Source organism: Plectropomus leopardus, chromosome 20 (genome assembly GCF_008729295.1).
Source record: "Plectropomus leopardus isolate mb chromosome 20, YSFRI_Pleo_2.0, whole genome shotgun sequence".
Classification (NCBI taxonomy): Eukaryota; Metazoa; Chordata; class Actinopteri; order Perciformes; family Serranidae; genus Plectropomus; species Plectropomus leopardus.
The window spans coordinates 20,986,588-21,002,157 of record NC_056482.1 but is presented as its reverse complement, the minus strand read 5'-3'; the positions used below and the strand labels follow the sequence as shown (position 1 = coordinate 21,002,157).

Sequence of the window (15,570 nt, the reverse complement as noted above, 5' to 3'; positions counted from 1 at the left end):
CCTCCTTATAACCTTTACTTTTCTTTTCTCCTAGGGCCTCAACATGAATATCATTGGTTTTATGGTACTGTATTTACATATCAACAGAAGACAGTCCCTTCCACCCTGAATACATTTCAACGTACATGATACTGTGCAATGGCTTGTTTTCACAAGGCATACTGTACATCTCATACTTTAGACTCTTGATATTTCCTCATATATTGTGTGCACAAATGTAAGATCTCACTCGTAGTCATATCGAAAAATAACCCCTCAAAAAAACCCCCCAAAAAAACAATAAATTTAGAGGCCACTCTATAAATACTCAAGGCAAATCAACAGATGAGTAGGCTACATACAGCACACGCATACTGACCGTCAGACAGCCGGACCCAAACACTCACAATCCAAACAAACAAACGTGCATGCAGAAAGTAAAATAAGGCAGTAAACAAGGATTTTTCTCTGTAAATAATTATGTTGCCTACACAAATCTATTATTGTAGCCACCAAGAACTGTTTGGGTTAAACAGACATTCAGGCCAAACACTTTCTCCTAAACACTGAGCCTGGCTGACCTAAAACACTTCACTTCCAATTGAACAGACCTTTGTGATACTTAGGATTATATTATATATAGGATATTTTTTTACCTCAGATGTACAAGTGTAACCAAATGACATCAATCAGGTCCTGGGTAAACATATTTAACACCATTTATCTAAAAATAGTTAAAAAACAAAACAACCTCTGTGTTCAACTCTTCAACTCAAACAAAAACTACCATAACCTCTGAATGTAAAAAAAAAAGGTTTATTTTCACCAAGCCCTGTTCCCCAACATCAACAGGGTATTTCATTTTTAAAATTTATCACTGCTTATGTAAATAACAAAAGATTGTTTCATTTGTTTGGTTTGTTGTTGTGCATGGTTTTAACCTGTTGACAGGGATTCAGCATGTGGGTGATTTAGATCACCTGCTCAATCAGGATGAGTGAAACAGGTTTGCATCATTAGGTCCTCTAAGCAGTGAGGGGCTGGGCTTTTTTAAGATACAGGAAGATAGGTAAAATTGTTCTGCAATAATGACATTTAAATTACATTTAATTGACTCCCTAGCATGTATGGGTGGCCAAAGGTAAATTGTGACATCAACAGCGACAGAAAAATATTACATTAATGTTTTGTTAATATTGTATTTGATGTTGGGGCTTGCTCTCTGTTCAGCTCCCCCCTATACTTACCTGGGCAGTTGGTAGGTTCCAGTGAGGCTGAGGAGATAAAATGCCAGTCAGTAGAGTAAGCGTGAGGAAAGAAGTACGTGGCAGTTTGCTGTGGGTCTGCAGCTTTCTTTAGTTGTTCATTTTGCTTTGGCCTTTTCTTTCTTTATTTGGCAAAGACGGTGCATATGAATCACATTTCTGAAAATTACCACAGCCAGCCAGCAAGGCTAAGTTTCAACTGCAGTACCCAAGCAGGCAAAAGCACAAACATTAAGAAAATACATAGAAAACTGTGAGAAATATACAGACATGAACAGAGCCTTCACTACAGAGACAACCCCCAGCCAAATATGACAACAATCAATATGAAAACACCTCACTGGTCTAATGTTCACATGATTGATTTCTAATAAACTGGACTCTTTGTGGAGAAGGCGTTGACATATGTTCTGGGGAATGGTTAAAATCTACACTGCTGTCTTCACTGTGGTTTTATTTATGTGTCTCCAAGTTGTCAAATGGTGTGTGATGTGTGGGAGAATCATAGTAATCATGTTCATTTTGACTGCACTGATGGACATACATTTCCCCCGTACTTAAATTTAGCCGCTTTGAATTTTAACCTCTCTCCCAACTTTTGCCCTCTTTTCATTGCTAATTTTGTCAATAAATGGCATATTTTCTGCCCTTTATGTTGAGTGCTACACCCTAAAATAACCTCTGATGAGGGAATTCAGAGGTTTAGGAACTTAAATATCTCTACCTCTGCTGCTTTGATTTCAACCATTCTGTTTTTAATTCTATTTTTTGCAAATCCCCCAACTCCCCGGAAGCAAAATCCTAAATTGCAACAATACCCCTGCATAAAAGGGGTTCAAAAGGAGTTGCCCCACTGAAGATAGAAAATCGACTCATGCAGAGCAAGATACCTGACAGATGAGTAACGACAGCCCAACACAACAACTCTGCAAGCAATCTAAACTGAAGTTATAAACAGTTTTAGTTGACTACCAGAAAGACATGACATCACGCAGTGGGGGACTTGCCTTTTTAAGATAATTCATTTTCGACGAACATTCTGTTAGGGTTGCATAAATCTTTCATGCATTCCATTACAATGACATTTTCTGTGTTGTATTTTCACTTATGTGTTGAATACATGGTGTGGCCTCAAACAAATGTAGTTTAGCAAGCACTGTGTTGAAAAAGTCTATGTTTTATTTCAGTAAATCAGCTATACAACAAAATATATCCAGTATGGCATCAACAACCATCTTATCAGTTTGGTATGTTTGAATTGTGTGAGTGTGTGATGGGGGTTAGTCGAGACAGAAAAAAAAACAGAAAGACCTTGTACATTACTTTGGTCTACTTGCAATGGAAAAGCAGTCTAATGCCTATTTCATAAAAAAAAAAAAAAAAAAAAAAAAAAAAAAGGTTTTCACTGTGTTTTAAAAACACACAAAAAGGGATATTGTTGACAAACTCATTGCATATCCTGTAACCTATTCACAATAAAAGTATCCTGCCAGTTCGCTAGACTCTCTTATAAAGCTGAATTTACACATGTAGTGGGCACATTGCTATCAGGATCCCATCGCTTCTCTTAAGTCTGTATGTGCGAGTGAGGGTACGTCAGCAGGTTAGGTCGTTGACTCGCCTCAAAGAGTGTCGGAGAACTCAATGACAGATAGAATTAACAGGCTCACATGACCTTGTGACACACAAACACTGAAACATATGCTCTCTCTATTTCTCTCTTTCATTCTCTCTCCGTCAATCAAACTCTATCTTTCCTTACGAGCCACACACACACACGAAAATGAGTGACACTCTCATCGCCACTCTGACAGTGGGTGATCTGCTGTGGTTGACCTCTTATTGAAGTTGGGTGCTATATGTCACCTCTTTGATGTAAAAACACAACAGCCCCTGTGTGTGTGTGTATGGGTGTGTGTGTGTCTGTGTGTGTGTGTGTGTGTGTGCGGGCTATCACACATTCTTAACATACCACAAAGCATGTCACACAGAGTTACAGACATACCCCCTCCTAGTCAACCATATGTTAAGGCAACCCCTGAGTGTCCACTATCACAAACACACACACACGGACACAATATTACACACTGATCTGTCTGTGTAAGTTCAATAGTCAACCTCACCATTATTAAGCATTATATTATTGTTAAATTAGGGCTGTCAGTGTTAACATGTTGATGCGATTAAAGTCCGATTAAATCATGTTAATCGCTGGCAGACATTCCTGTTTTTAAGAGGCTGTACTGGGCTGAGTTATAAAGCTAAAGCAATGATAATGGTATCATATGAAACTACAAGACCTAATACATCCTGTAATTCCAACCACGTCATGCTAGATTTTGACAAAGATGGCTAAATAATGCTCCAAAGTTAGGCAAAATTTTGGCAAGGAAAACGGCATGGGCACAGGGGTCCCCAAGATTTCTGAATGAAAATGGGTTCTATGGGTACCCACAAGTCTCCCCTTTACAGACGTGCCCACTTTGTTATTCACATGCAGTTTTTTGCTGTCACGTGAAGTCCGTATTGACAAGGTAAAACTATTCTCATCAGATTGTCTTGATTAGGAATCCAAACTGTTTTGAAATGAAAAATAAAGGAATTGAAAACATGATTAAAAAAATAAATAAATAGATGAATCACAACTGGGTTTACAAAAACTAATTGTTTGACAGTCATAGATTAAATGATTCATCTCTGGAGCTCTACCATGTTCAAACAACTGAAGGTCCAAGCAACATCTTTCTTTCATTCAAGTCTTAATGTCTGGGAATCTGGACTAAGTGACAAACCTGACTGAACTAAAGAGAGCTGAACTAAAGAGAGCTGAAATGTGACTTTGTTGAAACAGACAAGGGGTTCTTTTACCTCTTTGGGCAGGGACCACTTCCTCTCCCCCCTCTCTACCTCTCCCCCTCCCTTCCTCCATTTCTCCTTTTTAGGGTCTTTATATCTTTCCTCTCCTTCCTCCCTTACTTCTCTGCGCCATCTGTCTCTCGCTTGCTCTCTTTCTCTGTGTGACACATCTCTCCCTTGCTGACTTGCTCTTTTAGGATTCTGGCAAAGGAACTGACAGTGTGTGTTTTATCCACAGGTCCTCTGTGTGTGTGTGTGTGTGTGTGTGTGTGTGTGTGTGTGTGTGTGTGTGTGTGTGTGTGTGTGTGTGTGTGTGTTAGTCAGTTAGAGGTCCTGTGGTCATTGTGACTTCAAAGCTGAAACCAGAGTCTCTCCACAGTCTGCAGTGTCCCTATAAATTACACTAACCATACTGCAGGGGAATCACACATACACATATACACAGCCACAACAGAAAGAGATAAAATGAGTGAAATATTAAAAAAAGAAATATCACAGAAAAAAAATATTGACAGGTACAAGAGAGAAGATGTGGAAAGAAACTGAATGTGACAGGGCAAGAGTGTCAAAGCGGGAATAAACATGAGATTTTGGCAGAGATAGATTTGTAAGAGTTGAGTAACAGCATAGAAGGGCGAGTCTTTCATTGAATTGGCTATAGAATAAACAGGGTGTTGCCAGCCAGGGTCTAAGTGAATTTATTTTTCTAACTTGATTCTCTCTCCTGTTATATATGCAACTATGCAGTTGAATCAGGTTATTTCCCTTGTGTACTGTTACCAAAGACTGTCTGTATGTCTGCACTGGGTTTTGTTTTGTTTTTCCTTCAATTTTGTTTTGTTTGATTTTTTTCATTCATCTCTTTCACAACAACGCCCTACTTCATACTCCATGTATGGTGATAAGACCGGGAGCTGTCATCACATGCTGTCTTTGCACATCTCTGCTGCTCATTAAAACAACAAGCATGAACACTATACAGATAAGAAAATTCATTAATCCGCAACATATTTACATTTGGGCTCATATTATTCCTCCCAAAGCATCTCAGTTTACACTGGATCAAATAAAGTCAGAATCTGTCAGATCTCAAATTGTCAGAGGTCAAAAATCTCTAGTTGTAAAGCTCTGACACTTACAAGATAACCTTGGTGACCTTTGCCCTGAGAGCTCTGATTGACGTGTCCACTGTTGTGGAAGTGGAATAACACTTGTTGAACAAAACATCAGCCGCTCTGACATCCTGTAGTTGTTACCAACAACCATTTAATGGATTTTCCAAACAACATGTAGGCCATCAGATAAGTCTTTTCCCCACAATCCTGCTTGAAAGGACATATTGACAGTGTAGCATCGTTTTTTTTGAGTCCTTTTCATTGTTTTTTTTTGTTTGTTTTTTTTTAGATGAAAGCTGTGCTTGTTTTTGTAGTGTGTGTAGATAAGACAACGGTTGGTGTGTGTGTAAGGCATATGGCTATGGACACAGAAGGTAGTCATTTGTGTAATTGGTGACCAGATCTTGAGAGTAAATCCAGTGTGGTGAGCATTTTCTAGGAAACAGACGTACAGTTTCTTCTTTCAAAATCTGAATAATTTGCTCCTTTTTTCACAGAGTTGTCCCCTAGGGTCTTGGTCAGTATGCTCATAATACCACATTTTGGAAGAATTAACACCGCAGCACGTGCCTCTGAATAAGCCCGTAGCATATTCTAGCATTTCTGTTGGTTGATATAAATAATATCAGCTGTCAAAAAGGGATTTTGAGGGAGAAAATTGGATCAATAAACTGAAGAACCAATGTATCCACGTTACAGGTCCCATTTTGTGCTCATTTTTAGATTCATATTTGTATTTTGGGGTTTCTACAAGAACATGTTTACATGCTTTTAATGTTCAAAAGACATATCTTTTTCTCATACTGTCTGCCTGAATATACCTGTATTCACCTTCTGTCTGAAACACTCCATTTTAATGCCTGTCTCTTTAAGGCCCCCTGTCTGTTCTGATTGGTCAGTGTTTTGGGGTCTTCCTCATCTGCACTCTGTGTCTTTGCGCCATCATTGCAGCTGCGGGAATGACTGCAGCAGCACTGTAGTGACACAAGATCTATATAAAAGTATAGTTATGACATCACAACCTCAAGGAAGTCCTAACAGTCCATTTAGAGGCCCAATTTAAGAACGTGGACTGTGTGCATTTTTCTGTGGATTGAGCATGTTGATACTAAATAGCATCAGTACCTGCTTAATTTTTCAAAAAGACATTAAAATCTGATTTATGACAATATTGGACCTTTAGGCTTTTTAAGCTGGACTAATATTCAGTGCATTTCTAGGAATGCAACTGTGTATTTGAGTTTGTATTTCTGACATCTCGGCAGCCAGCCTACATTGCTGACAACAACTTGACTGTGGAGATTTGGCTCGGTGTTCCGTCCGTTATTTAAATTACCATGAAGGACTTGACCTGGGATTTTGTTTGGACAAACTCTTGTGCAGACTGACAGACCTCCAGCTGTTGCTGTGGCTCGAACATGCACTTTTTAGAGTTGATTGTCTCTAACGTGGAGTTTTAAGGGGCTGATTTTCTTCGCACAATGCCTGAGAACCACAGCAGTCAGCACAGCATCACAATGGGTGGTAGATCCACATCCTCCCTTCGGCCATTAAAACAAATAGCTCTTTATCCAAGAATGTCCCTGTGTGTTTGTGTGTGTGTGTGAGAGAGAGAGAAAGTGTCTGCAGGGGAGACTGTGCGTCTGAGTAAGAGCAGACATGCATGTGTTTACCCATTTCTTACCTGATGATGTGGGTGCACACATTTTTACGTAAATCTTGTCATGTCTGCTAACATTTGTTTGAGTGTATGTCTGATTTACTAGCTGATTTACTAGCTGACATATCAAGTAACGTGGTTACATACTAAAATGACAAAAAAGCAAACACATGCTTTAGCCATGTTTGTGATGTGTTTCTGGGGTCGGAAATGTTGGTTGCTTCACCAGTTTGGTCAAGACTGAAACGTCTTAACAAAGACAGATTGCCATCAAATTTTGTACAGACATCCATGATCCCCTGTCAATAAATCTAATTGGCTTTGAGTGAGCAATTATGCTCAGTATATTTGCTTTTCTAAGGAATGCCAGTGTGTAATTATTACTATGTGTATATTTGTATATTTCTGTGTCCTGGCTTTGAAAACAAATCTCTCTCTGGAACAATAAATCTATTCTAAGCATAGTCCGGATAAAAAGGAGCCACATTGAACAACTTTTATATTCTAATTTGCAATCACTGCTCAACAAAAGATATTTAATTACTACTTGTAGAAAATATTTTGTTCATCAATAATTATAATTACTTTTATGTTACTCTTCAGCATTAATAATAATAAAAGGTACTCAAAGACACTTTATAATATATATATATATATATATATGTATATATATATATATATATATACACAATAAAGTACACTATGACTGGACTGCATTGCACCACAATATATCTAATTGCAAGTTAACAATACAATACAAAGGGATATGGAATCCGAGGACTTGTTGCATGAGCTTCGAAATAGTAGCCCAAAAAGGCTGTACTTTTGGGCAGCTCCAAAAAATGTGTTGGTGGTTAGCCCCCTCATCTCCGCAATTCCTCCAGCATTTACGTTTTACTGATATTGAATAAGCTTTCATATTAGGAGTAATAAAGAAACGTACAAGGCATTTCCAGGAAAATTCACGCCAATACCTAGAACAGGAAGTAGAAAAAACAGATTCACACATGTTTTTCCATTGCTGGCTAGATATTGTTGTCTTTAATTCTTTCTCCCGTCTTTCCTTGATATAGTTTGTTTAGGCTCCCCTACTCTTAATAATACCTCGATAAAGCTTAGAGATAGCAGATTTAGAAATACCTGAGTATGCTTTTACCATGATTTGTATTAGCTCATTGGATTCCATAAGTGTTTCACTTTTCCCCATTGTGGTTGAGTAATACTGACGGAGCTGTAAGTATCTGAAAAAATAATTTTTCTCTAACTCAAATTTTCCTTTCAGTGTTTGGAAACTATATAAGGTGTTTTTCTCCATTATATTACAGTAAGCAGTAATGCCTTTATTCAGACAGTATCTGAATCTGCGATCCATGGAGTTAAGTTTGAATTCTGTGTCATAAGCAATCCATCTAAGCTTTCTTATTTGAGCTTCGAGATTTAATTGTTTTGTGATCTCAAACCAGATTTGTAGAGTGAAAGAGACAAAAGGGTGACTATGTTCTTGATATGCAGTCATTAATTTATGATCACCAATCATTGCTTGTATGGGAATGCCCAAGCATTCTCTCTCCATCTCCTTCCATTTTGCTTCATAATTATTGTCACACCAACAAGTTATAATTCTTAATTGTGCTGAGTAGTAACAGTCCCTCAGATTTGGGAGTGACATACCTCCATTTTCTTTCCTGATAATTAAAGTCCTGTATTTAACCCGGGGTCTTTTCCCATTCCAAATAAATCATGAAATTTGTTTGTCCCATTCATTAAATTGAGTGGTTGGCACTCTGATTGGTAATGACATCAATAAGTACAGAAGTCTAGGCAAAATAGACATTCTTATTACGTCAATTTTTGCACTTTAATTTAATAAGGGTGATGACCAGTTGCTAAGGTCTTCTTTAATTTTTTTGTTCGTTAGTTCGTAATTTTTTTGTACAAATCTTTCAGAGAGTGGGTTAACCATATGCCCAGGTATTTGATTGCTTTTTGTGACCAGTCAATGGGGATCTTTTGTTTAAGGTCAAGGGATGGGTTGTAATTGAATGTTAGTATTTTGTTTTTTTGTATATTTAGCTTATATCCTGAATATGTGCCAAATCTGTGAAGGGTACTTAAAAGAATAAGGCAGACATCTGGGTTATTAATATATAATAAAATGTCATCAGCGTATAACGCTATTTTGTGTTCTGTGTTACAAACCATGACTCCTTGAATATTACAGTCTTCTCTTATTGTTTGTGCCAATGGTTCTATGTACAGTGCAAAGAGGGTAGGAGAGAGCGGGCATCCCTGACAGGTGGATCTTTCAAGTTGTATTCTATCAGTAAGCCGACCGTTTATCTTAATTCTTGCTGTAGGAGCCGAGTATAATGCTTTAATACTATTTATTGACTTCTCTGCAAAACCAAATCGTTCCAAAATCAGAAACAAGTATTCCCAGTTAACACAGTCAAAAGCTTTTTTCAGCATCTAGACTAACAATTGTAGCACAAATCAGACTTTTTTCAGGTCTTTGTATTCTTTGAGTTTGTTGTTCACTTTGGTTGGGAAGTCATGTGAAAAAGACACCGTTTTTTCCCTCATATAAGATCTTCTTTGCCCAGGCTGCCTTAAGGATTGCATCTTTCGTGTCATATCTGTTAAAGTTTACCAGAATAGACCTCGAGACGGTCTCGTTTTGGGGCTTGGGACCAATCGACCGGTGAGCTCGCTGAATCTGCAGGTCGGCGCTCCTGTCGAGTGAGAGCTCCGTCTTCAAAAAGTTTGTCAATGAAAGTTAGCACTGAACTCCTCTGTGTGGCCTCCTTTATTCCGTATATGCGGATGTTATTTCGCCGTTATCTTCCTTCAAGGTCCGTCACCTTGGCCTGAAGGAGTTTCTGTTGTTTGAAAGAGTGGAGCAGAGCGTCTTTCAGCTCCATATTAGCTGTCTCCACGTCTTCCACCCGTTGCTCTGCTTCCGTTAGCCTTGAACCGTGATTCCATATATCTCCGATGACACTTTGTAACTTCTGGTTTATCTCCGTCTTGAAACTGTTGAACTCTTGCTTGATATCATTCCGAAAGTCTTTTTGAAGTCCATAAGCTCTTGCTTGAGTTCCGTTTTCATGCATTGAATGTAAAGGAATTAAACATTAAATATAAAATAAATAACAGAAAACATATAGTTTAGAATGTACGTATTTACAAGTCCTAATTAAACCATTTTAGCTAAACAGCGGGCTTTCCAATAAAACTGAGATAACTGCTGACATTATCACAACTCATTTCTCAGACATTCAAAAGTCTCTTCTCCAGGAAGAGTGAATAATAAACTGTTGACAAGATGAGTAGCTGTCAACATGACATGTAAGCTGTATACATGGTTAAAATCTTGAGGTGCCCCTTAAAGGTTTGTGTTTAGTGATACAACACTGATGTCAAAACTTTACATTTAAACATGAATCAAGACAAAAATATGGTAACTTAAGTTTTTATTGATCCCCAGAGGTGAAATTCTGCATTTAAAACACCACAAGACAAAGATGTGTACAGATTAGTTTTATTTTTTTTAACATTGTTTTAGGGTATTCAATTTTATTTTAACAGGCCAATTGCTCAAATCACAATGTGTCTCTGTACTACACACGACATCCCTGTCCTGAGACCCTCACGGTGCACAGGGCAAAAGATGTCGTGTTCACAGCACAGATCAACATTCGGAAATGAGAGTAAAGCAGTCAAGGCAATTTTGTTTAAAAAGCCAATTATCACAAATCACAATTTGCCTTAGAGAGCTTTACAGCATACGACATCCCTCTGTCCTTAGACCCTCACATCGACTAAGGAAAAACTCCCCAAATAAACTCCTTTAACGGGGGGAAAAATGGTAGAAACCTCAGGAAGAGCAACTGAGGAGGGATCCCTCTCCCAGGACGGACAGACGTGCAATGGATGTCGTAAAAAACAACTAAATTACAGTTATGATATAAAAAAGAAAAAAAACAAACTAGAGATCCTATTGGAACTCAAGAGACTCTCAAGAGACTCTTGGGGACAGGACCTCAATTGTAGCTGCAAACCAGCCCAACCAACCTAAATGAGGACCAAGGTCAGACAGGTGCCCAAGAATTGGTTAAGGGCTGGATGCAGCTCAAGACCTGACTGCTGCATGCTCAGGAATCCAAGTGTATTAGACTGCAGTGCAGACTGAGAACTGGATCACTGGGCATTCAACAACCAGGAGGCAACCATGTTAGCAGAAAATTCACATTTCTGCTAACGTGGTCGCCCGTCACAAAGCCAGGGATGGTATTTTAGCTGAAGCAAGGTGGCTCGCCAGTCGGGGTCTTCGGTAAGACACTTCTTCAGGAAGTCTTTGCAGTCTAGAGAGAGCAGGAGATCACAGGTTTAGTTGGTGGTTCAGTGATTCATTGTTAAACAAGCATCATTTTTCAAAGATTTGCGTCTATTTATTTTTGGAATGGTGGGTAAGAGTAACAAAAAACATGAATTCTTTTAAACAGAAACATGTCTAATTTGGAGTATTGCAAGTGTTAACGCAAACATGTCTTGGTTTATTTGAAAATGAGATGAAGCCACAGATTTCTGCCTTAACAGTGCTACACTAAAGGTGATTTTAACTTCATAGTGCTCATAACTTTTAAAAAACCAAGCAACGTCTCTTTTCACAAACTGTATGTTAGAATACATAATCTACAACAAACTGCAAATTTGTATGGCTATAAACTACAAAACGTTAAAAAATATTGCAGTGTATTGGTATAAAAAACACCATCTTTTATAATTTCATTTAAATGACCCTTTCAAAATGTGTTTGTATGGCTTACTTGTCGTCAGATTAGGACAGATGTCAATCCCGCTCCGAAGATAAACTGATGTTTTGAAAGTGTCCTGATGGTCGAGCAGGTCATACAGCAGTGCTCCCAGCTGCCACACCGTTGTGGGTTCCGCCTGGTATTGTTTTTCCAGAAACCACTCTGGAGGAGCTTTCGTGAAGGTACCTAAAGAACATAAAGGAGAAAGACGGTCAGAGACAATCGGAATTACAACAACAAAAACTGAGAACAGCATGAGAATCCTTCTTTTAATATTCTAAGATATCATACCAGAATAGCGATGATAATATCCATCTGTCACAAGACAACCGCAGCCAAAATCGATCACTCGGACACGTGGGACAGCGGATCCAGTTTCAACAAGGACATTTAGCAACTTGATGTCCCTGTGAAACACTCCATTTTCATGCATATCGAGTGCTGCATCCACCATCTGCTTCATGATAATCTGTGATAGAGTGAAAGAGTGAAATAGGTGAATGCATGCAGTGGAGTTGAACCTAAACATTATAAATAACTGGAAATGCTGCCTAACTCTTCCTCCTTCACCTAGCTTCAGTACCTTAGCCTCGTCTTCCTGCAAGTAGCCTCCTTTTGCACTGCAGTACCGTCGGAGATCCATGGAAGGTGTTGGTCTCTCCATAACAAGGATCAGTTCCTCCTCTAGAGCAAAGCAGTCCAGCAGGGAGATAGCTGCAGATGTCCCAGCTGATTCAGCCCCACCTGCTGCTTTTACCATGAGGGCGACTTCATCGATGACTTTAAACACCTTTCCGTCTTGGAGCTAAAGAACATACAGAAAATAACATGATCAGAAATAACATCAATGTATACCACCTTAAATGAGAAAGAAATAGCTTTGCATGGTCTGAACCATGCAAAGGCACTGGCACTACCAGTAAAACATGATATAGTTGATAGTGTTCAAGAAACCCGATTTAATCACTTACCACCTCCTTGTATTCGACCAGCTCCATCGGAATGTGTTTAATAGCCACTGGTGTCATGTCCTTTATCCTGTAGCCTTCATACACAGATCCAAAACCTCCTCTGCCAAGTTGGGAAAGCTCGTAGTATGTGCCTTCAAATTCAGCTGTAAAAAAAAAAAACACAAAGAGGTGACGTATTTGCATCAATTTTAGACAGACATTTAATGATTGGAAATGTGCTTACTCGCTTTCGTGCCAAGATTCAAATGAAAACATTAAGTACGGCTCATGTCTGTATGATAACTTTGGATTTTTGATGGATTAAACAAACAAGATAAAAAGTGCTAAATTTTAAACACTGGAGACAGATGGATTTTCTTGACTGTTAACAGAGCATTTTCAGTCTTTGTGCTAAGCTAAAATAAACTAAGCTAAACTTAGCTAAGCTAAGAAAACCAACTCCTGGCTGAACTCATGGCAACAAGGCCAATAATTAGAGTTCTCAAAATTTCAAACCATGAATCAGGTCTAACCTAACTTTTTTCAAATTATCTATTTACCTTTGTTGGTTTTGACTGCGAAGGACAAGTCATACCCTTCCTCCTTTTCTGAGGAGGAAGATGAGCATGATGTACAAATCTTCAGGCTCCGGCTCGACGATGTTTTTGAGGACCTGTTTGTGTCAGAGTAAAGAGGCGCAGAAGATGGGCCCGCTCTGACACTCTTGGACACCCCACTACTGGACTCAGTGATGCTGGTGTCATTGCAAGCTCTGAGCTTTTTGTTGGGGTGCTCCTCCTCAGTCTCGTCAGCCCGCCGCTTGTTCCCCCTCACACTGGCATCCTCATACACAGTCATGAAAGGGGAACTGGCCTTCCTCTTGCTCCTCGTCTCCTGGACATCCTCCACTATGCTGTCAAGTTTGAAGGTGAAGTCCGCAGCTAAAATTAGAACAAAAACAAAGTTAAACACCTAGTAACAGCATTTAGTGACATTTAATTAATAACTGTACAACCCCAAATTCAGAAAAGGCTGGGACTCTGTGTAAAAACTAAAAATATAAAATAAACATGCAATGATTTGGAAATCCTTTCCACCATATGTGAGGGAAATAGGCCAATTCAACACATCAAACTAAAGTGATGAAGAAACAGAAGCTTTTCAATCCATGAAAAATACGGTGCAATAACATGGAATGACACAGGGAACTTACTTGCAAGTCTTGCATAAAGATTATCAATTTAGCATTAAATATCTTGTACTTTGACTATATTCAAAGTCATGTATTTGAGAAGAATTACCAATTTACTGCAATCATTTTTTAAATTAACATTTTACACATTGACCCAACTTTTTATGAATAAGGGTTGTATTAAATGGCCTTTCTATCAACCTACAGCTATTATATACATTGAAACTTTAAAGGTTTGTCTTAATCTTTCTCTAATCCATGTTTTCCCCATGAAATGTTGGATAGTGTACCCATCTAAGCATTTGAAATGTTTTACTTATTTATTTTTTAGCATCAAAGTAAACTGATAAACAAAATTTTTGGATTGTTGTTACCAAACCAACGTCCATCTCATCTTTATGCCACTTACCTCTTGGTTGGCCAAAGGCCGGAAAGTGAAAAGTCTTTGGCTCTTGCTTCGATCCATCCATTACGATCAAATGTCGTTGAAATGAATTGTCGCTAGAAAAATGCGTCCTCGCGAAGCAGTAAACCCGTGTCTGTCAAATGAATCTCTGATATTACCTGACAGTTCTTACATACACTAATCCGAAATAGAACGCTTCATGACATCGGACAGAACATGATGTCACCTGAAATAAAATGCTTTATGACATCATGTTCCGTCCGATGTCATTAAAACATCACGGAATGCACAACATTCAAATTTTCACAAAAAAAAAAAAAAAAACCCAAACAAACAAATAAAAAAAAAACAAATAAACAAACCAATTGTATTAATTGTATTAATATTATGGCAACAAATTTTACTAAATACAGCAAATGTCCTTCTCATGAAAGCTTGAAAAGCTGACCCAATACTATCACAGGCAGGACAGCTTACCAATGTGAAATACTGCAATAGCAAAATACACCAAATACATTGTTGTTGTTTTACACTGTCTCTCTCTTACAGTTATTGTTTTTGTTTTGTTTGTTCAGTGAACGAAAAAATAGAAAGCTGTCTCATCTAATCCAAACCAATACAAAATCCTTGCAATAATTACTATCTAAATGATACTAATATTCTACTGACAATAAGTTCAAGACATTGACGTTTTTTACATTTATATTCAAAAGGCTTTTTTGTAAACATTTGAATCAATATAAAAGGATCTATTAAGCCCCAAAATTAACTTTTTAAATGTGAGTCATAAGTGTTTTGTCTGCTTAAAGGTCCAGTGTTGTTAATGTAGTGACATCTAGTGTTGAGGTTGCAGATGGGAAACTTTTCTTTTGTGCAACGCGTGTAGAAGAACTACACTGGCCAATGTGAAAATGTGAAAATGCTGAGATGCAAATGGCCCTTAGTAGAGTCAGCGTTTCATTTGTTCTTTCATTACAAAGCCAACTTAAATGAAATCATATCAATCACTTCATAATGTGCAACCTACCACTCTGACTGTCTTTGTGCAGGGATTATCTAACTTAATTTTTTGGTGTGGTAAAAGAAAATATTACAGTCATCTCTATTATAAAAACAAACTAACTGAAACCGAAGAGCACTCAAAATAAATCCTTAAATATACAAAATGCCTTAATTTTTACAGTTTGTTGATTTAATTAAAACTTTCAACACATCAAGTATGAGTGAGCACTGATGCATATTTTATTGAGACTACATGACTCAGTCAAAAAACAAAACTAAAATGACACATTTATAAACAAAGAAAAAGCCTTTACGAAAACAAAATTCT

The 15,570-nt window shown here is 38.0% G+C and overlaps 1 protein-coding gene across 1 annotated transcript; it reads right to left on the bottom strand.

Annotated features, from left to right (window-relative positions):
• Positions 1-11,132: 11,132 nt before the first annotated feature.
• Positions 11,133-14,304, bottom strand: LOC121960097 (serine/threonine-protein kinase pim-2-like). Its single transcript, XM_042509696.1, has 7 exons — positions 14,244-14,304; positions 13,203-13,583; positions 12,664-12,806; positions 12,276-12,497; positions 11,984-12,161; positions 11,705-11,878; positions 11,133-11,239 (listed from the first exon to the last, which is right to left on the bottom strand). The coding sequence occupies exons 1-7, from the start codon at positions 14,302-14,304 to the stop codon at positions 11,133-11,135; spliced, it is 1,266 nt and encodes a 421-aa protein (XP_042365630.1).
• Between the last annotated feature and the right edge of the window lie 1,266 nt (positions 14,305-15,570).